This window comes from Equus quagga, chromosome 11 (assembly GCF_021613505.1).
Source record: "Equus quagga isolate Etosha38 chromosome 11, UCLA_HA_Equagga_1.0, whole genome shotgun sequence".
In the NCBI taxonomy this organism is placed as follows: domain Eukaryota; kingdom Metazoa; phylum Chordata; class Mammalia; order Perissodactyla; family Equidae; genus Equus; species Equus quagga.
Window position 1 is genome coordinate 64,705,179 of NC_060277.1, and position 24,613 is coordinate 64,729,791.

General features: G+C 40.4%; 2 protein-coding genes and 1 pseudogene across 7 annotated transcripts in view; 1 reads left to right on the top strand and 2 right to left on the bottom strand.

Moving 5' to 3' along the window:
- Window positions 1–5,952, bottom strand: part of CFAP52 (cilia and flagella associated protein 52) — a 40,827-nt gene extending 34,875 nt beyond the window's left edge. Inside the window, exons 1-2 of the mRNA XM_046674649.1 lie at window positions 5,854–5,952; window positions 203–402 (exon numbers count right to left, since the gene is read on the bottom strand). Of these exons, the coding sequence (XP_046530605.1) occupies window positions 203–402; window positions 5,854–5,923 (270 nt within the window). The 5' untranslated portion in view covers window positions 5,924–5,952. The remainder of the gene's footprint in view (window positions 1–202; window positions 403–5,853) is intronic.
- Window positions 5,953–6,702: 750 nt separating this feature from the next.
- The window catches only part of STX8 (syntaxin 8), a 242,540-nt gene continuing 224,629 nt past the window's right edge, over window positions 6,703–24,613 (top strand). For all 6 annotated transcript variants that reach the window (XR_006890656.1, XM_046676081.1, XM_046676082.1 and 3 more), the window contains exons 1-3: window positions 6,703–6,771; window positions 12,093–12,192; window positions 17,461–17,555. Coding sequence is in view for 5 of the 6 variants with exons in the window: in XM_046676081.1 (XP_046532037.1) it covers window positions 6,755–6,771; window positions 12,093–12,192; window positions 17,461–17,555 (212 nt within the window). In the remaining variant the exon portion in view is untranslated. The remainder of the gene's footprint in view (window positions 6,772–12,092; window positions 12,193–17,460; window positions 17,556–24,613) is intronic.
- LOC124248022 (uncharacterized) lies at window positions 8,447–8,597 on the bottom strand (annotated as a pseudogene).

Below are 24,613 nucleotides of genomic sequence, written 5' to 3' on the forward strand. Positions count from 1 at the left end.
CAAGCTGCAACACCTGGTGTAAAAACACCAGACTAGACCCCTTCGCTCTCCGCCTGATAGAATGACAATGAGTCAGAGAAGCGAAGAGGAAGAAGAGGAAAGCAAAGAACGTGAGGCAGCACAGGGCTAACCTGAGGTCGGCAGTTTTTCTAGGGAGGTACCTTGAAATCAGTTCACAAGGAGTTATTTTCAGTTTCCTCACCTTGAAGCCCATGAATGTGACTTGTCCAGAGGCAATGTAAATTCCGCTCTTGGAGATGGTCAAGCAGGAAACATTGTTGCCGTGACCATGCAGGAAATTCTGTTCATGAGTGTTTATTGCCTGAATGAGGATTGTGCAACCCAGAGGGTAAACCACATGTTCCTGGTCAGGATGGCATTTCAGACCAGAGGGCACATGTCCTAAAAGAGGAAGGTTAAAAATAGTAATCACGTGCAGAAGTGGCTGGTAACTTTTAAAAATTGAATATAAAAGGGAACACTCTTGAAATAAGCCTTAGTTCAATTAAAATGTGTGTGTGGGGGGGTGGGGGGGTCATAGGTAATTTTATTTTACTAACAAGGAGGTCACTCTAGTATATCCCTTCTCAAATTTGAATGTGCATAATAATCCCCCCAGTTAAAAGCAGATTCTGATTTTAGTCTGGGGTAGGGCCGAGATTCTGCATTTTTGACAAGCTCCCAAGTGATGCTGATGCTGGCCCGGAACCTCACTGTGGACGGCAAGGCCCTAGGGCCAATTCTTGTCATCATAAGAAGCACAAGCTCACGCAGCACAAGCAGCCCGTCTGGGTGGGTGTGCATGGACATAGGGAGAACGTGAATTCACTGCCTTGGGCAGAAGTTTGGCAAAGATAAAAATTTGGTTTCAGTTCTAAGTCTCCACCAGGTGCTCTGAAGCAGCCCAGGACCTCTCACAGTGAGACCCCATCCTCCAGATATTTGCCAAGAACTCTCTCAACAATTGCAAACCTTTGTAATACATTCTAATATGAAATAGTCAGAAGTCCTCCCTTATTACTCATCTTTGGTCAGAAGTTTTTTGGTTATTCTTCATATTTATTTTACAATGTAAACTTTACAGTCAGTGTGAGTAGTTAAAAAATCATGTTTGTATTTTTAGTGAATTAGCATTAAATGTATAGACTAAGGAAAAATAATTTTTATAATGGATTATATCTCCTTTCTAAGAACAGGATATGTTTCTCCATGAGGTCTCCTTTTATGTTCCCCAGTAACATTTCCAATTTTTCTTTATAAACATCTCACGTATTTCTTATTACATTTATTCTTGGGTATTTTAAAATCTTTTTTATTTCTATCTCCTTCCCCATCAGAAGTGACAAATAAAAATGGCAAGCAATAGGATATATTGGAGAATATGAGGAAGCCATTTGGTGTAAACCTAATTCGGGCCTGACCGAGGCCGTTGAGCATGCATTGTATATTTGATTTAGAGATTCCCTATAGCAAGAACAAAGGCCCTTGAAATAAAGGTGCAACTTCCCTCCCCCTCCCAACGTTGGCATTTCCTTAGGGATTAAGCGTCTTTCCTTAGGCTAGGAACTGATTGCTGAGCTCACCTGTGACCGCCCAGCTCGAGACAATAGACTTGCCTCCTGCTACACCCACTGAGATAGCAGACCACTACCTGCTGTGTCCATCAAGCTGTGCCGACAGGGCAATCTCGTGACTATTGTGGGGGGGACATTTCAATCATATGTGAAACGTCCTGTATGGGGGTATATAACCACTCTGTATACCTCACTTCCTTGGTGCCCTTTCTTCCTTCGGGAAGAAAGGCCCCGGGCCATGGTCCTCAGATTTTAGCTCACAATAAACTGACCCAAATTTTCATTTATAGATTGGTTATGGATTATTTTCATCAACAGAAGAGTCATAACTATTTATTAATACAGTCTTCTGGTCTTTTACTGAATTCATCTTTTATATTTAACTCCCTCTGGAATTTATTTTGGTGTATAATGGGATTCCAGTAGCTAAATAGATTTTTTCTCAAATGGCCAAATGTATTTATTGAATAAATTATTTCTTTCACTCTGTGATCGTTCCTCTTTTATGCAGTAAGTTCTTATAATACCAAGGTTTGTGAGATCTGGGAATCATCTATCACTACTAAAATATATATTTATTTTCCCTAATTGCAAGCTCCTTTAAACAAGCATGTGGATATCCATGTGGAAAAGTAAAATTAGATCTCTACTTCACACCATCCACAAACAACACTTTCCAGGTAGATCAAGGACCTAAATGTGAAAAACAAGACAACGTATACACAAGTTATAGGGAATGACTTCTGAAACATGACACAAAAGGAGCAAATCCTAATAGAAAAGGCCAGTATATGTAAAGAGTCATGTTAAATATTGAAAACTTCTAATGACAAAAGACAAAATGAAAAATCAAAAGCAGAAGATATTTGCAATGTACCTAACAGGCAAAGGATTATATCCAGAATATACAAAGAACTACTACCAAGTAATAAGAAAAACACAAAGTACCCAAGAGAAAAATGAGCAAAGGAGATGACCAGACAGTTCATGGTGGAGTCAGCAAATATTTTCCATAAAGGGCCAGACAGTAAATATTTTAGGCTTTGTGGACTACAACTACTCAAGTCTGCTATTGTAGTGTAAAAGCAGCCATAGACAACACGTAAACAAATGCACATGACTGGGTTCCAATAAAACTTTATTTACTAAAACAGGCAGAGGGCCAGATTTGGCCCACAGACTATGGTGTGCAAACTCCTGATCTATTTTGTTATTGTTGCTGGTTTTAGTTTAAGAACTCTTTGTATAATGGTAAAATCATAGGCTTATCCTCTTCAGTCAAGTGAAGAACTGTGACTATTCTGTCAATACCAAACTCTCAATAACTATAGCTTTATAAAATGTTTTCATAAGCAACACGACTATATTTGGTTTGCTTAAATAACAAACCCCTGTCAAAATACAATACCTAGAAGAGTCAAGTACAGTTACATGTTTACACCCTCAAGTTACAATTCATAAACTCTAATGTAACTCTACAGTGGCTCTAGTGCTGCCATGGTAAAAGGGGCTTTGTGGTTGCTTCTAATTTGTTTCTGTGTGAAAGCTAAACTCAATCACCTGGCATTTCATGTCTTCATAATCTAACTCTGGGCTCTCTTTCCTATGCGACCTGGCCAGTCTTTGACACTGAAGCCGAACCGGACTTTTTACCATTCCCCAACCAGGCCCACACTCTCCACCTTCCTCCTTTGCTCACCCCGTTCCTGCTATCCGGAATATTCTGCCTCTCAGTCCTTACCCACTGACTTCTACCCAACTTTACAGACTACTTGAGTTAACCCTTCCTTGACCTCACTCAAGCCTAGAACAGAATCTTTCTCCCAAACTTTCATAAGGCTTTGCTTATTTATTTTTTTATGAGAGGTAGTATGGACTTTTTAAGTTAAGTAAATGGTTTTCATTGAAGACAAAAATACAGAAAACTCAGTAACTTTTACCAAGTAAACACACCCATTTAACTATAGCCCAAATCAAGAGGTAGATTATTACCAGCCCCCAGAAGTTTCTCATGTGCCTTCTCCCGGTCCACGTCTCCCCAAAGGTAATCACTGTTTTGACTTCTATTCCTGTAAATTAATTTCCCTCATTTGAGAACGTTATACGAATGGAATTATACAGTATGAATTCTTTTGCGTCTGGCTTTTTCATTCAACATTACGTGTGTGAGATCTGTCCACACTGTCGTGCATAGCTGTAGTTCACTCTTTTTCATTGCTGCAGAGTAGCCTACTGTATGAACAGACCACAATTTATCTGTCCTTTCTACTTTTCTTTTAAAAGATTTTATTTTTTTCCTTTTTCTCCCCAAAGCCCCCCAGTACATAGTTGTATATTCTTCATTGTGGGTCCTTCTAGTTGTGGCATGTGGGACGCTGCCTCAGTGTGGTTTGATGAGCAGTGCCATGTCCGCGCCCAGGATTCGAACTAACAAAACACCGGGCCGCCTGCAGCGGAGCACGCGAACTTAACCACTCGGCCACGGGGCCAGCCCTGTCCTTTCTACTTTTGATGGACATTTTGGTTGTAGTTTTCAGCTATTTGAAATAATGCTATATAAATATTCCTATATGTGTTTTTTTGGCACACATTTCTCTTGTGTATAAGGCAGCATTTGGAGGATACATCAGAAGTCTTTAAGATGTACTCAGAACTTATCCTAAAGAAAAAACGTTAAAGAGTTACAAGATTTAGCTATGCAGATGTTCTCCGTAGCATTTAAAAGTAAATGCAAAAAAATGGAAATTATCCTAAGTTCTTAATCATAGGGCATTGTTTAAATAAATTATGGCATATCCATGCAACAGAGCATTATATTAAAATATATTAAAAATTATGATACAGAGTATATTTACTGCTAAGGAGAGATTTACATGGCATACTGTTAAGTGGAAAAAAACCTGCGATTATAAGATAATATATACAGCATATGTTCATTTTTATTACAAAAAAAAAGTTTATATGTAAGTGTAAATTTGAAAGGCTCACACCAAAAGTTTAACAGTGATATCTTTGGGAAATGTAATGATGGCTGATTTTTCTTTTGGTTTCACTGTATTTTTTCAACTTTCTAAACTCTTCTTCTTAAGTATGGCATAGCATACTACTTGGCATATAGTGGTTCTAAATAAATGTATATTTGATTATATAAAAGAATATAAATGGTCACAAAACCAAGGTAAAAACAATTCACTTTGGGCCATTCTAAAAGGCCAAGATAACAAGTGATTGCCACGGAAGACATCAGGATAGAACTGACCATACGGTTACTCTTCGAGTTCTGCCAAACAGCATGAATTCAGGTGCAGAGCTCTGTTGTGAGGCCCTACACAGGTCCCCAGAGTGACCCTTTGCACTCACTGCACCCAGGTCCTTTACCAATGATCTTGTAACCAGCTCGAAAGGTGGCTGATCTCTCAGATGTACTAAGTGCCCACTTGCTATCAGAGACTAAGTAAAATGAAGAGTCAAGACCAAGTCCTAGAAGGTGCCTAAAACTTGTCATTGATGGTTCTGCATCGACGTTATTACAATTTTAAAGCTTTCAGGCATCACAACGCACTTTTTAAAAAGTTTGCCTTTTCTAAAATGTAACTCATTGCTTGTTTTCATCCTTCGCAAAAAACCAAACAGCATTTTCCTCCTAAATGTTGAAAACCATAGGCAGGCATAAACAGGATTTGAGCAGACCGGCGAGGCCTCCTCTGACCAAAGCATCTCTCTCCTCCAGCTCCCCCTGGCGTCCTCTTCGCCTTCCATCGTGGTCTGAAATCCTCCCCATTAGAATCCTTTCTTCGGGTTAGAGGACAGGCTCGCCCTCTAAAGCGGCCCCCGCCCCGAGCCCTTTCTCGTTAGTACATCAGCTGGGATTTTAGAAGTTAGTTGGTCCGAGGGGCCGACACGGAATCCGTAATCTCGTGGTTACGGAGGCGCGGGCAGCTCTGCGGGCTGCGTGGGGCTTAGAGCCAGGGAGGGCTGAGCCAGGGGGAGAAAGTCAACTACCCTTATTGATTCTTCAGGCCTGGCGAAGAGGAATTTGGTTCCTTTTACTGATGGCAAAAACCAGGCCACTTCTTGATGCTTGGAGCAGGGAAGTGACTCTCTAAGGCCTCTGGACAGGAGGGGCTGTCTGGGCCCCTAGTGATTGGGCCCCGGCCAGGGCTCATGCCAAGGTATCGCACTGCTTTCCAAGTGCCAGCCGGTGTCTCACTGTGCCTGTTAGCACTACACGTCCCCGGGGTTCCGAAACCACCCAGCGCATACATGCTCGAGGCCTCACCATTGAAGCCGATCACGGCCTCCAGCTCCAGTTCGGCCACCTCGGCCTTCGGCGAAATTTGGCTCTCCATCACCGGGAGGCTCCGCTCACTTTCCTCCGTCTCGGACAGTGCAGCGTCTTTTGGTCGTTATGGTAACGGACATGCGCATGCGCGCCAGGTCCACGCCCCAGCTGAAACAGCATGCGGCAGAGTTCTTTTACCCTCTTGAAAACGAAGAGAGGGCTTTTTCCTTTCTATTTCTCTGAAAACTTAGGGGACACTGAAGGCACAGAACTAATTCCCTCCTCCCCCATGTAAAGAGACTGTGACCTTTTTCGTAGCTATATAATCAAGCACCTAATGGCATCTGAAATTAACCAAACATAGAGGATTACCTCTGGTGAGAAGGCTGCTATAAAACAATATATAACTGATACTTCTTTGGGTCCCTTATTCGAAACAGGGTAAAAACATTTTTTAAAGCTTTATGGAGATATAATTTACATATCAAAATTCACTTAGAGTGAGTTTTAATAAATTTATACATTTGTGCAACTATGACCACAATTCAGTTTTTTGTTTATTTTTGTGGTTTTAAGCAGGATAAAATTTTAAATAACTGCTAGAGGTCGTAAGGTTCTCCCACCTTTCTGGGGAAATGCTTAGATTTTGTTCAACAACAATTTTATTTTAACTGTGCCCAGATGTTCGCGTCTCTTAGCGGGAGCAGAATGCTCCAAGCTACTGTTCCCTGGGGGAGCGCTTTCCTTTATTGTAGCTTTGAGGCCCTGGTGTAGGTTCACTTTGCACATTCTAGGTTTCGGTTGCGCAAGGCTGGAACCGCGGCGTATGAGCCGCGCGAGCCGCCGTAGTCAGCTGCTGCGAGCAGGAAGTGTCCGAGGAGCGGGTGGAGACTGCAGGATGGCCCCGGACCCCTGGTGAGCCCCGGCTAAGGGCGGGCGCGCGCGGAGGGTCCGTGGCGGGAGGCCAGGCTTCCGGGGAGTGGGCGATCGCTAGGCTTTGGGGCTGGAGGTCTTTCGGAATGAGGGGAGGGGCAGCGAGGACCCTTCCCCTGCTGAGGGGGACTCTGCCGCATTCTGCCACCCTCGGTCCTTGCAGGGGTGACCCGGGAAGGAGACCAGGTGGACCTCTGGAGAGCTGAGGACTAGTGTCGAATCTCTGAACATTCCTGTAGCCCTGCTTGGCTGCATCTTGCCGCAGGGATTTCCCGCCCATCCTGGTTGTGGAGCTGGCGGTGCAGGCTTCCCTGGACTCCTGTGAAAGTGAAGCAGAAGTCACCTTTTTGTGGGGTGCCGGTCCATCTGGTGAGCCCCCTCCTTCACAGATGGAGAAACCGAGGTTCAGAATCCATCGTCACCAGCCAGTTAGTAACCAGTTGGCGCCAGGACCCAGATCTTGGGGGCCTTTCAAAAACTTGTAGGAATGTGGGACAGAAAGGATGCATCTGTTTACAAGGCATTTTGCCCTTGTCTGAGTCAATATCTTGAAGACTGGTTCTGTGGCAGCAACTTTTGCAGCAAAACAATAGCTGATAAACGTCCTTTATTCATCAAAGTCCCAAGGACTGAAGGATGAAAGACATTAGGGACAAATAGCCAAAGCATTTTGGACTCGAGCTTTGTTTAATAATTAAAGACATATTATAGCTCTGTAAAGTTCTTGTTGTGGTATATGTCTCACGCTGGTACTTCTAATATAGTTTATAATTGTTTAAGTTGCAGTAGGAGAATGGATTGCAAGATCCGAGTTAGCACTGCCTGGGGTTTGGGTTATCTGGGCTCATGGCTTAATTGACTTAGCACTAATTTTTTTCGTCCTAATTTTAAGATCCCAATAGAAAACTTAGAAAATACTGAATATTTGTAGAGGAAAAAAAAAATTTAACTATCATCTGGAATAATAGCCATTATTGATTTTTTAAATGAATTTATTACCTTATATATATGTGTACATATCTATATCAACACACATATATGTTTTACAAAACAGGGAGTGTTTCTCCATATCAGTAAATATTCACTGGAAACACAATTTTTTATAGTGCATCATATGAGTGACCATAATTTATTTAGCTATTCCCCTCTTTGTACCTTTTTTTAATATTAGGGGTTTGTTTCTGTTTTTTAACAATGCAGAGACTGCCCCTTTGTTTCGTGTCTTATTTCCTTGGCTCTCTTCTTAGAAGTGGAACTATTGGGTCCAAGGGTATGAACATTTTTAAGGCCTTCAATACATATTGCTAAGTTGCCCTCCACCTCCTGGAAACTAACTCTCTCACTTTACAGGTAGGGTAGGAAATAAAGCTCAGAAATAACGTAGAGGCCCCAGGTTATCCATTTAGATTGGTGGAAGCTATCACTGGACCCCAGCCTTCTTCCACAGTGAATGTTGAAAAAGCACTTATAATTTTTCCTGTTACTCTCAAGTAATTTGACTTAGTGGCTTTCTTATTTGTTGAAAGTGAAACAGTGGGGGAACTCTGCTGTGCTAGCATCAGCTTCCTTGCAAAGTGGGTTGCTGATCAGGAGGGCAGAAAGGAGAATAGAAAGGGTAGAAAGGACTATAAAAACAGACTTGACTACAGCTTTGCCTTCATGTTTTTGAAAATCATAGGTCACTGATGCTTTCCTCCTGCGTAGCGTTCTAATGTTGAGAAGTGGAATATAGCAGTTACTATTTTAATTAGCACTAATCACGCCTCAGGTAAACCTCATTGGCTATGATACTGCCACTGTGCAAAGCTGGAGCAGTTACTATTTTAATGACATATCAAAGCAAGGGGTGAGCTCGCTGTTTAATGGAAGTAGTGAGTGACCACTGTCTCCGAACTGGTTCTTTGCTAAAGTTAGTGAGCTTTACTGCCAAGGCAACTTACTTGTTGATTATATACCATTTCTGGAAAAATGACATTCTGGTTTGACTTTTTTTTGGTTTATTTACTTACAAAATTTTTCTTATGGAAGGTAAAAAATATACAAAATGGAATAGTATAATGAGCCGCTTTATACTCATCACCCAGTTTCCATAATTATCAGTATTCTGCCATTCTTATTTCATCTCTGTCCTCCATACCTTTTTTCCCCTGAGTGTATTTTATAGTAAATCTTACACATATGTCAATTTCACTGTATAGTCAGTTTTTTGTGATAGAACACAGGCCCAGTTGTTAATCTGTAAACTTCTTTTATTCTCCCCTTTCTACTTCCTCAGCCTCTCTCATGGCATCACCATCCTCTTAGTCACTTAGGCCTGAAAACTCGAACCATCCATTTTTTCTTCACTTCTTATATCAGATTATTCGCTAATGTCCACTGATTTTTTTCTTTTAAATCTCTGTGTTCCACCACACGCCCGGCTGGGTGAGCAGGTGGGATAGGTTGCTGAGAGACCAAAGAAAAGACCCGGAGACAGCGAACGAGACATGTGGGTTTATTGGGAGTTACTTACAGGGAAGGTCCAGTGGCGGCCGGCTGGACAGCAACGTGCACCCACTACTGCCTGCTGAGAGAATCTTGCTTAAGTAGGCAGAGGAACAAAGGCTGCGTGCTTGCCAAGGGGGATCGTCCCTGTATGACCTGTATTCCAAGGACCAGCCCCCCCCACCTCCCTCCCCCTGCCCCACCTGTTCGAGGGCCTCTGCATTCCCTCAGACCGCAAGGGTTTTGGTGCTGACTCTCCTACGAGAAAGCAGCTGGGTTGGCCAAGCCCAGGACTGTTGTCATTGTGACTGCTGGCGCATAGCCCAGACAGGAGCCTCAAAGACACATGGTTTTTAAAGGGGCACACAGGCTAATGCCACTACACTCTGACATCTTTTTTGTGCTCTCTATTTCTGCCATAGTCCAATCCTTTATAGCCTTATGCCTTGCAGATAGTAAATACTGCTGACTGTTACGGAATTGAAGAGCTGGAGAAGTCTTCTCCTGGTCTCTCGCCACTCTTCTCTCCTTACCGACTATGTCGATGGAGTTCAGGTTAATTTTCCTCAGCTAGGACTTGAGGCACTGTGTGCTGGACACCTTGATGAGGTTGCCCATTACCACTAGGGAAATGGCTCCCCAACTTTGCTACAGATTGGAATCACCTGGGGAGCTTTCCCAGCTTCTCCTGTCCAGGTCAAACCTCATACCAATTTAATCAGAATTCTTGGGGATGGAAGCCCGGAATTGTGTGTGTGTTTGTTTTTTAAAGATTCCCTCATTATTTCAGAATGTAGCAAAGTTGCAGAACCACTTTTTTAGGGCTAAAGTGAGAACATGAGGATTGGTTCCATGACACTTGGGATTTGCCCTTCAGCATTTCAGCTCTTCAAGGCCCCCCTTTTTGTGTTCGAGTATCCGCCACAGCTCTCCAATTCTCTTGTAAGTCTCGTCTTCTTAGGCTGGTGGTCAAGGCTCTGTAGAAACCAGCTTCTACTCATCTCTGCCGTTTTGTGCTTTACCCTCCTACCACCACTGAGGGCCACCGCTCAGCTGAACGTGCCAGGCACATTTTATTCCTTCCATCTTTGCTTGCTCCTTGTGCTGGCACATTTGCCACGTCCGGAATGTGCTCCTCCCTTGTCTTGCAATGGGAGGCCTGCATTACCCTGGTGGCTCAGCCCAAGATGTAACCTCTTGGTCCAGCCCTGTCAGGTCTGAGTGCCTTGGCCAACAATAATTTATCTCACTTCCAAACTCTGGAAATACCATATGTACCCCACATTTGGCAGGAGGTGTATCGTATTTCTTATTGATTTTCATATGCACGGTCTAGAAGCACAGAGCCAGACCTAAACTCCTCTTTTCACAGATGACAATATGGAGGAGAAAAAGGGGCAGTGTGGTAAAGCTGGGACCATGACCCAATTTTCCTTGTCAGCCTCCTTACTGTTTTCTTATTATGTGTTGTCTTGTGTCACCTCTTTTTCCATATACATGAATATCTGTATTCATATATATACATAGATATGAATGATGCTACTTTAGAGTATAGTGGCGAGTGGTTGAAGATCCAAGTCATAGGATTCTTATGAAGTTTAAAATGTAAAGCTCTTAATATAGGACCCGGCCCAGCCCAGGTACTCAGTTATTAGCCATTGCTATTATTACTATAGTAAGATTCCTATGGGAAGTGGTTGGGATTGTTTTTTCCTTCATTCAAAAAGATATTTTCAGGTTCCCTCGGTGTGCAAGTGATATGTGGGAGTTTGAAGATTTTAAGAAATGGATTATTTATTTTTTCAAGCAAAAATTGGGACCTGAGATCAAATAGCAGTTTTCAATATTTTGTACCCGTACAGTCCTGGAAAATATGTTGGTTGTCTAGCACAGCATAGCCCCTGCTCTTTAGACCGTCTCTGGTAGGAGAGGTGAAATGTGTATGCACACTGAAGTATTTTCTGTAAAACAAATAGAAAGTAAAAAAGCTCTAACAGAAGTTAAAAATAAGGGACTATTGGAAATTCACTGTGAATGCTTCAAAGCCCCCCCACAGTTAGATAACAAATACAAGCTCAGTAAATGTTTTGAGAGAATTCTGGTCAGCTTAGATGTCAGGTGGCTGCCTGTCCTTTGTCCCCACAGCATTTTGCTGTAGGATAAACAGTACTGGCTGTTCCTGTGCTGTCAGTCCTTCCCCAGCTGTCTGCAGGGCTAGCTTCCACACCTTGCCTGTCACTCTCTTGATCTTGCTTTATTTTTCTCCTTTGCACATATCAACACCTGACATATTTTGTCTTTGTCTGTTACATGCCTTTTCCCTTCACTTAAACTCCTTGAACGCCGGGACTTTGTCCATTTTGTTTGCTCCTGTGTTCTCCAGTGCCTGGAACAGTGCTCAGTACAGAGGAGGCCCTGCGTAAATGTTTGTTGAATGTTTTATGAATGAACAAATACAAACGCTTTGTCATCAGCAGGACAGCAAAATGGTTAGGAGCCAGACAACCTTGTTTGCAGCTGGCGGTACCACTGGGGCAAGTTGCTCGACCTCTCTGTGCCTCATTTTCTCAAGATGGAGGTGGTAATGGTACCCACCTCCTAGCGTTTTTGTGTGGATTAAGTGAGTTATTGCAAATGAAGCATTCAGAATAGAGCCTGGCTCGTAGTAAGTACCGTTCAACACCTGTTGCCATTACTGTTACTATTACTATTCTCCCTTCCTGTTTGAATTTGTCACTAGAATTAAAAACTCACACTTAGATAATGTAGAAATTTCTTTCGAAGAACCTTATTTTTCTCCCTTTCTGACTGTGGTACAGGTTCTCCACCTACGATTCTACTTGCCAAATTGCACAAGAGATTGCTGAGAAAATTCAACAGAGAAATCAGTATGAAAGAAATGGTGAAAACACAACGAAGGTAAGACCAGGAGAGAATTAGGACATAAAATGATTTGTCTGAGCTTTGAGCTCTGAAAACCTTCCTATTTCTGAGGCTGTGTGTGTGTGTATATGTGTGTATATGTATGATGGCCTCAATGCTTACGTATGTTGAATTGACGTTACAACCAACCAGTTAATAGTTACTTAATCACTGAAACCAAATGAAGCATGACATCTATTTAATTTCTCCTGTTTTACCTTGAAAGTTCCTCACAATTTTATAGTCTAGTTCAAAAGTTGGTACACTTTCCCCCCAGAGAGTAAATGTTTTAGGCTTTGCAGAAGAGGCAGTATGCTCACTTTGAGTATCTATTCTTGCCAAAAGGATAATAGTCTTTTTCACGTTACATTTAAAAGTGTAAAAAGCATCCTTAGCTTGCGGGCTATACAAAAACGGTGGTGGGATTTGTTCAGGAAATATATTTTTTAGAAAATCGTGAGTTCCTATCAGTACCTTTGATTGAAATCCACCGCCACGGGATGCGTTCTAACCTTCCCCATTCCAAATGAGTGTTTTCCTTCTCCCAGGGTGAGAACCGTGGTTTCCAAGAGCATCAACATATTTTTGCTCATTTGGTCTATCGTATCGTTTACAGAAATAGTTTCAGAATTACTGCACAAGTACCACTACAAACACTAAGTAAAGTTTGAGATTTGTGTCTTTTTTTTTTAACTTAGAATCCCCCACTAAGACTACTGAGGCTGTTCTGTTCTAAAGTTATTAGAATTGATTATTTTTTTTCGGTCTTATGCTTCCCTTTGTTTATATTGATTTTTAGGGTTTGCTTTTTCCCCTAACCTTGCCGATTTCATTTTAAATATGTAAAGCATTTACATTGTTCAAAAGTCAAAATTATATACCAAAGTACTCTCGAAGTCTTGTTCTCATCCCACTCTTTTCCATTCCTTCTCCACCTACTTCTTAGAGGTAACTGTTTTCATTAATTTCTGGTTTATTCTGTTACTCTTTCCAAAAATAACCACCTCTCTCTGTGTGTATATTCTTATTTCTCTTCCTTTTACAAAAAAGATACTCTTGTATCTTGCTCTTTTTATTTAATAACATATCATAGAAATCTCTCCATATTAATTCATTGAGATCTCCTGTCTTCTTCTTTAGGGCCGTGTAGTACTCTATTGTGTAGATGGACCATTGTTCATTTGACCTGTCTCCTAAGGATGGGCGTTTAGGTTGCTTCCAGTCCTTTGCTGTTAGGAGTAATGCTGCAATCAAAAACTTGTTTTTGATTTTTTCCCTGGTATTTCTGGAGGTGTCTTTTAAGGATGAGTTCTCAGAACCAGGGCATACGTGATTTTTTATCTGTTGCCAAATGCCCCTCCAGGGGGCTTGTTACCTTTGGCACCGCTACCAGAAATGTGTGAGTTTCTGTTCCTTCACACCCTGGCCACCAGAGGGTGCTGTGACTCTTCTGAATTTTTGCCAATCTGATAAGTGAGAGAGGATATCTCAGAGTAGTTTTAAATTTGCATTCTTCATATTATGAATTAAGTGAAGTATGTTTTCACATGCTTAAGCGCTATTTATATATATTTTTCTGTGAACTAACGTTGTGTCTTTTGCTTATTTTTCTTTTGGATTGTTCATCTTTTTAGTCTTTAAGAGTTCCCTACATATCAGGGAGATTATCTCTTTGTGGTATATTGTAATTATTTCCTCTCCTTTATCATTTGTTGTCGGACCTTGCTTATGGTATCTTCTGTCATGTGAAAGTTTTGTTTGTTTCTTTTTTTTTTTGGTGAGGAAGATTGTCCCTGAGCTAACATCTGTTGCCAATCCTCCTCTTTTTGCTTGAGGAAGATTGTCCCTGAGCTAACATCTGTGCCAATCTTCCTCTACTTTTGTACGTGGGATGCCATCACAGCATGGCTTGATGAGTGGTGTGTAGGTCTGTGCCTGGGGTCCGAACCTGCGAACCTCAGGCTGCTGAGGCAGAGCGTGTGAACTTTAACCACTCAGCCACAGGGCTGGCCCCAAATATGCATTTTTTTATTACTTATGCTATTGACCATTTTTTCATATACTTATTGGATATTTGTATTTCTTCCTTTATGAATTGCCTGTATATATATGCCCTAAACCTAACTTATTATTTCTTAATTTCAAAGTGTTTTATATATATATGTTAACTATATTAAGCCTTGATCTGGCATATTTGGCACAAATATTTTTTCTATTAATTTGGCTTTTTTTTAAAACATGTACTTGTTTTTAAATTTTATTTGAAATTATCAGTATTTTTAATTGTGGTCTTTTCTTATGGGGTGGGGAGATAATGCTTAGAAAGGCCTTTCACACCCAGAAGTTATATAAATATTGTACCTAATTATCTAAATTTTCTTTAAGCTTTTCTTCTGTTTTTATTTTTTTAAAACCATGTAAGTTTTAAAATAGTTGGTATTTAAATTTAAAATACTTGGTAAGTCTTTAAAAATTTTGGTGTATTATAGGCATCTAGCTTTATTTTTTCCCATTTGCTAAATTATTAATTCTCTTCCCCCAAAGATAGGAAATATTCCATATTTCACTCACTAAATTTTTCCACAACTGCATTGTTTGTGGACTTTCAGTTCTTTTGTACTAATGAAGCTGTTGGTAACTGCCAGCACCATACTCTTGTAGTTTTTGAATAGAGATTTAATATCTGATTGTTTAAGGCCCCCTTTACTATACATTTTCGTGACTTTTCTCTATTTTCTTTCATTTTTCCTTTTAGAGTAATTTTGTGTGGCTTCATTAACAAATGTTGTGCTGTGCCTCAGTGACCACCTCCTCTCCAGTAAAAGAACTCCAAATGGGATTTTGAATAGATGCGTAGTATGTTTACAGATTAAATGGAGGAGCATTTGCCTTTTACTCATTCCTTCTGCAATACGTCCTGCCATTACTATGTGCCACGCACTGTGCTAGATATTTTTTAGATTTTACTGATATGGTTAATGATGTTTAAAAAAAATAGTTAAAAAAAATTATCCCCAGCTATTACTTGAATTTAGGAATGCCCTTGATTTTTTTCATTTTGTGATTAATCACCATACTGAATTCTTTCCCTGTTTCTAGTAATCTTTCTGTCGATTCTGTTAACTTTCCCAAATAAGCTGTTATCGAATCTACAAATAATAACTTCATCTCTTTCTTTCTAACCCTTTTCTATTTCTTTAGCTTGTCTTATTGCATTGGTTAGAACTTCTAGACCAAAATTAAATAATATTGCAGTTAAGGCAGTAGTATTCCATTCCTTTCTTTCTTTGTTTTTGTTTTATTTTTAATTAATTTCCCCCGCTGTATTAATCATGTTTATTCTCTTTTTAATCATTAACAGTATTAGCTTCATTATTAGATTTTCTAACATCAAGCTGTTCTTTAGATAAATTCTACTTGGTGATGATATATTGTCTTTATTAATGTAATTCTGTATTTGTTTGCTAATATTTTTTAAAGGCTTTTACATTTACAATCCTTAAGGGAGATTGGCATGTGCTTTCCTTTTTTATGTTATCTCTGTCAGTGCTTGTTACCAGGGTTGTGTTAGCTTAAAATATGAATTAGGCTTTCCATCTTTTTTCTATGCTTTGGAAAGCTTCTAAGTTATGATAATGGAAATTTCTTCCTGATTGTAACAGTAATTGTGTTCTTATGAAATAATAAGAAATCCCACTAGTTAGAGATAACCAGCCCTGGCATTTTGATGTATTCAGTTTCTGGATTTTTTCTTCTCTGTGTAGGTGACATTTCATTTTATGACTTGATATTTTTCTTTTTTAATAAATTATGATGGATATCTTTCTATGTTAACAAATTTAGATGTCATACTATTTTTTTTTTTGAGGAAGATAAGCCTTGAGCTAACATCTTCCACCAGTCCTCCTTTTTTGCTGAGGAAGACTGGCCCTGAGCTAACATCCGTGCCCATCTTCCTCTGCTTTATATGTGGGACGCCTGCCACAGCATGGCTTGACAAGCAGTGCGTAGGTCTGCACCCAGGATCCGCACTGGCAAACCCTGGGCTGCCGAAGTGGAACATGCGAACTTAACTGCTGTGCCACTGGGCCAGCCCCTGAGTTATACTTTTTACTGGCTATATCTTTCATCTCTTGAATGCTTTTGGTGTTTCATTTTGTAGACTCTTCTTAGGCCTGGGGTATGTGTATGTGTGTGCGTGTGTGTGCATGTGTTGTGCTTTTTTTGTTTGTTTATTTTGCTCTTTACTTGTTGAATGAGGACAGATCTGCTTTCCTTGGTGTTTCCCCCATAAACGTTGTGGGTGGTTTTTCCATGGTTCCCAGAGGTCAGACTTTTCTTGGCTGCTGAAGCCTTGGAGGGTTGCTTGATGTGTGTAGCCCTTGGCCAGCCCCTGGTGTTCTGCTGTTTTTTCCTGAGGGGCACTCGGCTGATCTCAGGAGAGAGCCCCTGCCTCCACTGCAGTTGTATAGCTGCTGCTTTTAACAGGGTAGGAAATGAAACCTGTGATAGTCTATCTTTTAACATATCTGTGATTTCATCCATGGTTGACTATGTTTGATTTATGTGGGCAGTCTTATTTTTCATGTTTCCAAATTCCTGAGAGGCTGTCTTCCCACTCCTCCTCCATCCTTTAAGGTCGCACTTAGAGTCACAGACGAAAACTTCCTCTGGGTTTGTGGAATGATTGGAGAAAATTCACACCCGCCTGAAAAAAGTCATGTGTGGTTAACATTTCTTTTGTATAAAAAGAACACACTGCTATAAAACTTTTAAATGGGCCATAAATATACCGGTGTATTTGGAGAAGACTGGCTGGGATGGCGATGGGACTTGACGTCTTGTCACTTGAGGCATAGTTGAGGGAACCCTGGAGTCTTTGCTGGTGAACGAAGACTGGGGAACACAGTTTCTTGCCCAGCTCCAAGGTAGACAAGTCGGATCAGAGGGTAGACTCTCAGGGGACAGAATCGAGCTGATTGTGAGGGCAAAGTGACAGTTTCCAGTCAATGTCAGTGTTCAGGTGTGGTCTGACTTGCTACCTGGTCAGGTGGTAGAGCAGGTGCTCTACCAAGCATTAGGTGGGGGCTGGCCCAGGTGACCGTTAGGATTCCTCAGATGCTGAGGTTGTCACTGGGAGGCTCAGCGTCTCCTCCAGCCCTTCCTTGACGGGATCCCAGTATGTAAGGCAGCGTTTACATGATATTTTTAGTAGATCCGACACCTCTGGACTAGCATACTTAGGATGTGTTCTTTTCTTTTCAGCTTACCGTGACAATCAGAGCTTTGTTGCAGAATCTGAAGGAAAAGATCGCCCTTTTGAAGGACTTATTGCTAAGAGCTGTGTCAACACGTCAGATGTATCCATGTAAACATTTCCACCTCTTTTCTAGAGTGGGAGGAAAAGCAGTCTTATTTTAAGAAAGGAAGGAATCTGGGCCACCCAGATTTTTCCACAGCTTGAGGAAGACCTGGTTTCCAAAATATTGCCTATAATCTTGATTTCTATTTTAAGTGTCTGTTACATGTTTTACAGTGAATATGCTGGCGAAGCAAGACACACTGAAGGAATTAACTTGTTTGAGTGTAACCTTTACAGTGTAGACAGCTTATGCTTGCTGTCAGTGCCATCCTTACACAGAGCCTGGCACTGCTGCCTGTCTAGACTGCCTCGAAGATGCTTAGCCGCTGCTCCAACAGGAAAACTTCCATGATAATCCTGAGCTGTGATTCCGCTTCTGGAGTTTCCAGAGTTTTCAATGAGCTGTTTTCTTTTCCAAGAGGCCAATACCAGTTAGAAACCATACGTCTTTTTTTTTTTTTTTCCTGTTTATGTAGATTACTGAGATGTGACTTGTTTGCCTTATTATTCTTCCAGAGGTATAGACACTGCCCCTGGTTTGGGAGTTTTTTGGGGGGGCCAGGGGCACTTGCTTGAAGCAAGTTGTGCTGTCACCCCAGCATCCCACCAACCCTGTCAGGTATTAAAACGTTTTCTTTTCTTTTTTTTTTTTTAAATTCATAATCTGATCAATTTAGGAAAATACATGTGACCCTCTCCATAAACTAATCCTTTAAACCTGAGTTTTTATTGGTTTGAAAACTGACCTCAAACTTGTCCTCTCATATCATTTCTTTAAATTGTCACTAGTTCATACTAAAAACCCAAATTTTGGTATCTCAGGAAATGGTTGTTACTGCTCAATTTCAAACATGGAGAAATGTAGGAATATAGCTTTTTAGATAGATTTAAAACAATAGAAGATGTTTTAAAAAATATTTTTCTCCAACTGTAACCCTTTTATGTCCCCAGGGTGGTTGGTTTAGATTAGTTGCATGATTTCTAAATATTCAATTATTAACCCACTAAGGTTTCAAATAAAAGTTTAATTTCAGTAAACAATTGGGGTCTTCTTTTTAACACAGTTGGAATATTCTGATATATTTAGTTTGTAACTTTACCCTCCATCTGGTATCGTTTGTTACCACACAGTTAGTCTATTATATAAAGAGTTATTTTATCCAGATCAACAACTCCTAATATATAGACCTCAAGTAGTTTCAAATTGGCAGGGCTGTTTTCTCCACTCTCAGTACCAGGTACTAGGAAGTCTGCACGTGCTGTCAAGGTGTACCAGCTCACTTTAGTGTTACCTAAGCACATATATTAGAAAGGTAACTAAATGTTGTTTCACGATGTAGTATTAGTAACTATGTATCTGCTAACTTTGGTTAAGGTAACTGATGATTATTCATCTTAAAATATTTACGTGCTAAACTCATAGAGCTTAAACTTAAAAATACAAATTAACTTTTAACTTTTTCTATTAATAATTTCTACTAGTTATTAATTATGGAGAGTACCAAGCATGCTACAGTAATAATTGACTTTGTTCTTCTAAATGCTTGTAGTCTTACCATCTTTTGAAATATCATAGACTTTGGTTTTCTGGTGATTTCAGGATTTGCTGAATTAAGCACCAAGCATTTAAAAACACCCAACAGAGATACTAAATACGTTATGAAAATATTTAAGGACCTTAATGTGAATAATTTCGAATATTCTAGGAGAAATTAAAAACTCTACTGGAATATGACAGCTTTCTTTACAATCCTGTTTCTTTTTTCAGATAATTGGGTCTATTTCTACTGAAACTGCAACCAGTACTAGGGATGGGATTCAGATAAGCCACCCCATGGGGGCGCTTGTAAACCTCTATTTTCAGGGAGACCATTTCTTTAGGTAGAACGGAAAGAAGGAAGTAGCCTCTATTTACAAAGGCCTCTTTTTAATTCTCCTCCTCTTCCTCTCATCCTCCCTTTCCCTGACCTTCCTCTCCCAAACATTTTAAATAATTCTATGACAGTTATCCTCCAAATTTAAGATATATCAGATAGCAACTTGTGAGTCCCAATAACTTCATACTATTAATTTGTTTTGGTGGTTCCTTCCCTTCTTTACAAAAAAGGTACTGAGGCCAGATCACACTTGGCGCCCAAGTCACTGGTGGAGTTGGGAAGAGAACACAGCATTCCAGCAGAGGCGTTTTTTACACTGAGGAGAGGAATCTTTGAGAGTTTAAGTAACTTGCCCCGGACCCCCCAGCTGGGAAATGGAAGAGCTGGGATTCAAACGTAGGGCTGTCTGGCCCCAAAGCCAGTTGTTTAAAAGCTGGATTCTACTTGAGTAGAAATAATACAGTCAACTGTCACCTGGCACGTCTTCAGCTAGAATTCCCTATGACTTGGCATGCTGCAGTAGTGCCAAGACAAATCCTGTTTATAATGCAAATCCTCAAGACCCTTCTTAATCATCAGAAAGATTAAACTGTTCACTGTGGTTTATTAGGTATACTTTATGATGTTGTAATTCTTAGAAAAATTTTTGTCCATAAATCACCAGCAGAGTGACTTTTTAATCGTTTTTTGAGGCATAATTAATGTTGGGTGCCTTTTTTTAATGTGAATATGTGAATACCATATTTCCTGGCTGTGTTGGGTGGTTGAGAGTTTATGGTACTTTACTTAAATTTATGCCTTTGTGAAGTTTTCCAAAGAACACTAGGACTCGCCAGAAAGATAAGTCCTATGGAAATGCCTTCCAAACAATTAAATTCATGGAGTTTAGGCATATGATATTATTGCTCGTTCCTGAAAAAGTATTTTCCTCCTGGCAAGAATAAATGTGAAATTAAAATGAAAGTTCTGTGCTGTTGAATTGGTTAGTTTGCAATTCATAAACCAGAGTCCTGCGGCCAGAGGTTTAAAACTGCTGAAAAACGTTAACTTCTAGTCACATTCCTTCTCGGAGATGGGAACTGTCGTCGCCTCACCAGTTATGGAAAGGTGCCTGCTATGGCAGGCTGGATGTGAAATGTCACGTAGTACGAAAATGACTCCTAGAAGTGGCCTTCTGTGAAGCTTGGCTTTTTGTTGGGTTTTCAAAGGCAGTACCTTTACTACTTTAAAGGGAATGAAAAATCCTCTTTATAAAAAGGTTCAGTGTCAAAAGGTGTTTTGGTGTCTTGGAGAAGTCCTGTAGAAATAATTTTTTAAAATACAAGTAACTTTTCTCCACTTTGTATTTTGGGGGAGAAAAGACAGGTAGACAGGTAGGTAGGTGGATAGATAGCTGCAGCAATCACCGTTAACAGACCCACATGAATGCGGCCGTTGAGAGGCTGACTGAGCAGATTGTGGGCATCGCCCCTCGTGGCTCCAGTGAAGGTGAAGTGGTTCTCAAGCACCGCACCTGTCTGTGCTGGTTTTCACTGGTGCCTGATGTTGTGAGAAAAAGAAGGGCAAGATAGTGTTTATGTCAGTAGAAATTTTCTGACTTATAGTATGTTACATTCTTTCTAGCTTTTGGTGTTAAAATCTCCAGGGTTTTTTTTTTTACCCTGATAGTAAAAATCGGTGGTAGTTTTGTCGGTCACTGTATTTTTGAATCTCCATACCTGGCAAAGTATGTAATCGGTAACTTTATATAAGTCTCCCTCCTCCTCCAGTTTGTTTGGAAATATTTATGCTCCGTGAAATCCAAAGGCCTGGGCGCCGTTGGCATAGTGGGAACCACACTGGCTCTGGAACCAGACAGAACTGAGATTGAAGACCAGCTCCGCCGCTGCTTCAAGGCCAAAGAGCAATTTAGCCTTTCTGGACCTTAGTTTCATGATCTGTAGAGTAGGAATAATCATACTTACTTTGCAAGGATGTTGTGAAAGTTGGAGAAAGTAATTTCAAAGCACCTCGCAGGACTAGACCTCTGTAATGGTGGGTGTTGAATACAAGCTAGTTTTCAACACTTACTGTGTCACCTTGGGCAAGAGACTTAACCTCTTTGTGCCTCATTTTTCTCATCTCTGAAATAGGGATAATAAAGGTACATCTGGGTAATAGGATCGTTGGGAGGATTAAATTCTATCCATAGAAGGTGCTTCCAATATAGTTAGTCCTCCTCGAGGAGTGGCTACTACTTATTATTTTTCAATGTTGTAAAAATTACGGCTACCATTGAGAATTTCCAGGTAGTCCTTCCTTTTGGAGTTTATAATCACGTAAGGAGATTGTATCAAAACGCACAGACAATGATAGTATTAAAATAGTACTTGCAAAATGTGATCAGTGCCTGAGGAAGGTAGGGATGTGGCCTGGTTCATAATAGATTTTCGATAGTTTGTTAACTTAAAAAAAAAGATGACATACTATGTGAGCCGGAAAAATCTTCTGGCCTCTAGGACCCTTTGTAACTATCTCCTTGCGTTTCTTCTGTTAGGCACTCAGGAGTAATTATCTGCAAACTTCTTTCTTCTCCAGAGCAGTTAATTCACAAGTAAGGCTTGCCTAAATTCTTACGCCTTCTACCAAATAAAGACAGTCCAGGAGCTGGAGTGGGGTTGGGCATCTATGAGTCCAGCACCGTCTTTGCTCCACTTCATCTTAGGTTCAAAGTGCTTATCAGGTGACAGCAGAGAAGCTGGTCTTAAGTGCATTGGTAATATGAAATCAGCATCCGATTTCATTTACAGCCTTACATCTCCATGAATTGGCTATTGTTACATGTAAAGTCAGCCTAGCCAATGACAAAGTGCTATGGTAGTTAGAGCTCCCTTTTCCTTATTTGTCTGTTCTCTGACCTTCCTTGCTTATTCACCAAGTTGATGAAAGAGGAAATCCTAGCATTGGCCGCTGGCTGTGTGCCCTCTTTTCTAGTTGTCCTTCCCTACCCTATTCCCACTCCCACCAACTACCGTGAGTTCCCATACATGCAGTATGATCATCGCCGGGATGATTCTTTGACCTCTTGTTAACAGCAACCCCTATTTAGTACATGTGCTATGTAGAAGGGCCATTAATCTGTTTATGCTGCACTCCAACCCCACAATTCCTTATGCTCTGTTCCCTCAATAGATTAAAATGAAAATAAAACAAAGAGGTAGAGTGTTCCTAATTGGTTAGTTTTCCAGTTTTCCCAGATTTACAGGGAGTCTCTGGGAATGTTCTGAATCAGTATTACTAGTATTGTTATTGTTTCCAACAGGATGCTAAGAAGTGGCAAAGTTAAGTGGGCAGTACTGGGAGCCTCAGGGTGGAGAAGCCCCCGGAGTGTGTGGTGTCAAGCCCAGCATGATGTGGTGGAAGAGCCCTGACCTAGAGCAGAAAGAGCAGGGCTCTAGCCCAGAACTACCATTAACCAGCCGAGCGACTTGGCCACACGGGGCCTTAGTTTCCTGGTCAGGAGGATGAGAGAGTTGGATTAGGGGGTCTCTGAGGCCTCTTCCAGCATCAGCTGTGTGATTCTGTTCTTCAGTTGCTCGTCTACAAAACGTAATCGCCAAGTTACCGCTCTTGAAACTGACGTTCTTTGAGTAAGTCAGTCCATTCTTAGCTAGTTTGTCTGTAACTAGTGTCTAAGTTTTAAAACTTGTCTTTATTATTTTTATTATAAAAAGTACAGTATTTCTACCTATCCACTTCTTATTGTTAGTTTTTACCAGTGACTCTTCTGTCTCTTCCTCCTCCCCGTCTTATTCCATCTCATTCTTTACAGTTAACAATATTGATTGTGGGTACTTGCCATCCCAGACTTTTCTAGGCATGAACAAATTACATGCATATAAATATAAATTCTTTTGACTATAAAGGGATCATACTATACGTGATTCTGAAACTTGTTTTTTTAATTAACATATGATAGTCAAACCATACAAAACATTCAATGAAACGCAAGTCTCCGTCACACCCTGAAATCCCCATTCCCGCTCCTTAGAGATAGTTGTTTGTGTATCCTTCCAGAAATTTTCTGTGTATAAAAACATAGATATGTCTGTCTGATTTTTTTTTTTAAATCAGTGAGAGTGGGAGCATACTGTTCACTGTTTATCTCTTTGCTGTGCAGAAAGGCCATTAATCTTTTTAAAAAAGAAGGGCTTTTTTTTTGGTTTAACACTGTATTTTGGAGATTATTCCATATCAAATAACTCATGTAAACACTTAGTAAGTGCTCGGAAATGTTAATTATCATTATCGTCAGTACATAAAGTGTTTCTATTCTTTTTTCTTTTTAGGCTGCAAGGCGTTCTCTTATATAGATCTGCTAGTTCTGTGTTGATGGACTGTAGGACATGTCCAGTATTTGGCTGTTATAAATAATTCGGCAGTGAACAACTTTGTTCCTAAGTCTTTGTGGAGATGTGTGAATATATCTGCAGGAGAAATTCCTGTGGAAAGAATGTGCCTTTTAAGTTTTGTTAGATATTTAGAAGGCAATCTGGCGGTTCGTTGAACCTGTTTACATTCCCACCAAGAATGTCAGAGAGTGCCTGGTTCCTCCGAGCTTTCCAAAACTTCCTTGTTGCCCTGATAGGTGGAAATGATACCGTTTCCATTGACGTTTCTTTTACCAAGTGTTTTTCTGTTTGATTAGAGTTATTAGTGTTTCTTTTTTCTGTGCTCGGTTATGTCTTCCGCTTTTTTTATGTGCCTCAATTTGTCGCTCGTCGTTTCATTTTGCAGATAGTTTAGGTTTTTGTTTAGTCAGATTTATCTTTTCCTTCATGGCCTCTAGGTTTTCAGTCTTGACTGGAAACATCTTTCTTCCTCCAAGGTTAGTAAAAAGTTCTCTAATGTCTTCTTATAATAATACTTCTGTAATTTTACTTTTTATGTTTAAACCCTCGAGCCAGTTAAATCTGTGCTTAATTGTAACGTTGGGTTATAGTTCAGCTTATGTTTGCTTGGATGGTTGGGTACTGAAAACCACAGGTTGCCAGAGTAGGTTGAGCACAGAACATAAGACGAGGCTAGTTAGTATTGTGATATAATTAAGTTTCCACAATTTATAATTCCCATTTTGTCCTGTATAATTCATGCCATAACTTAGGTCGTCGTTTTTTTTATTTCTGAGCAGCTTCTTTTA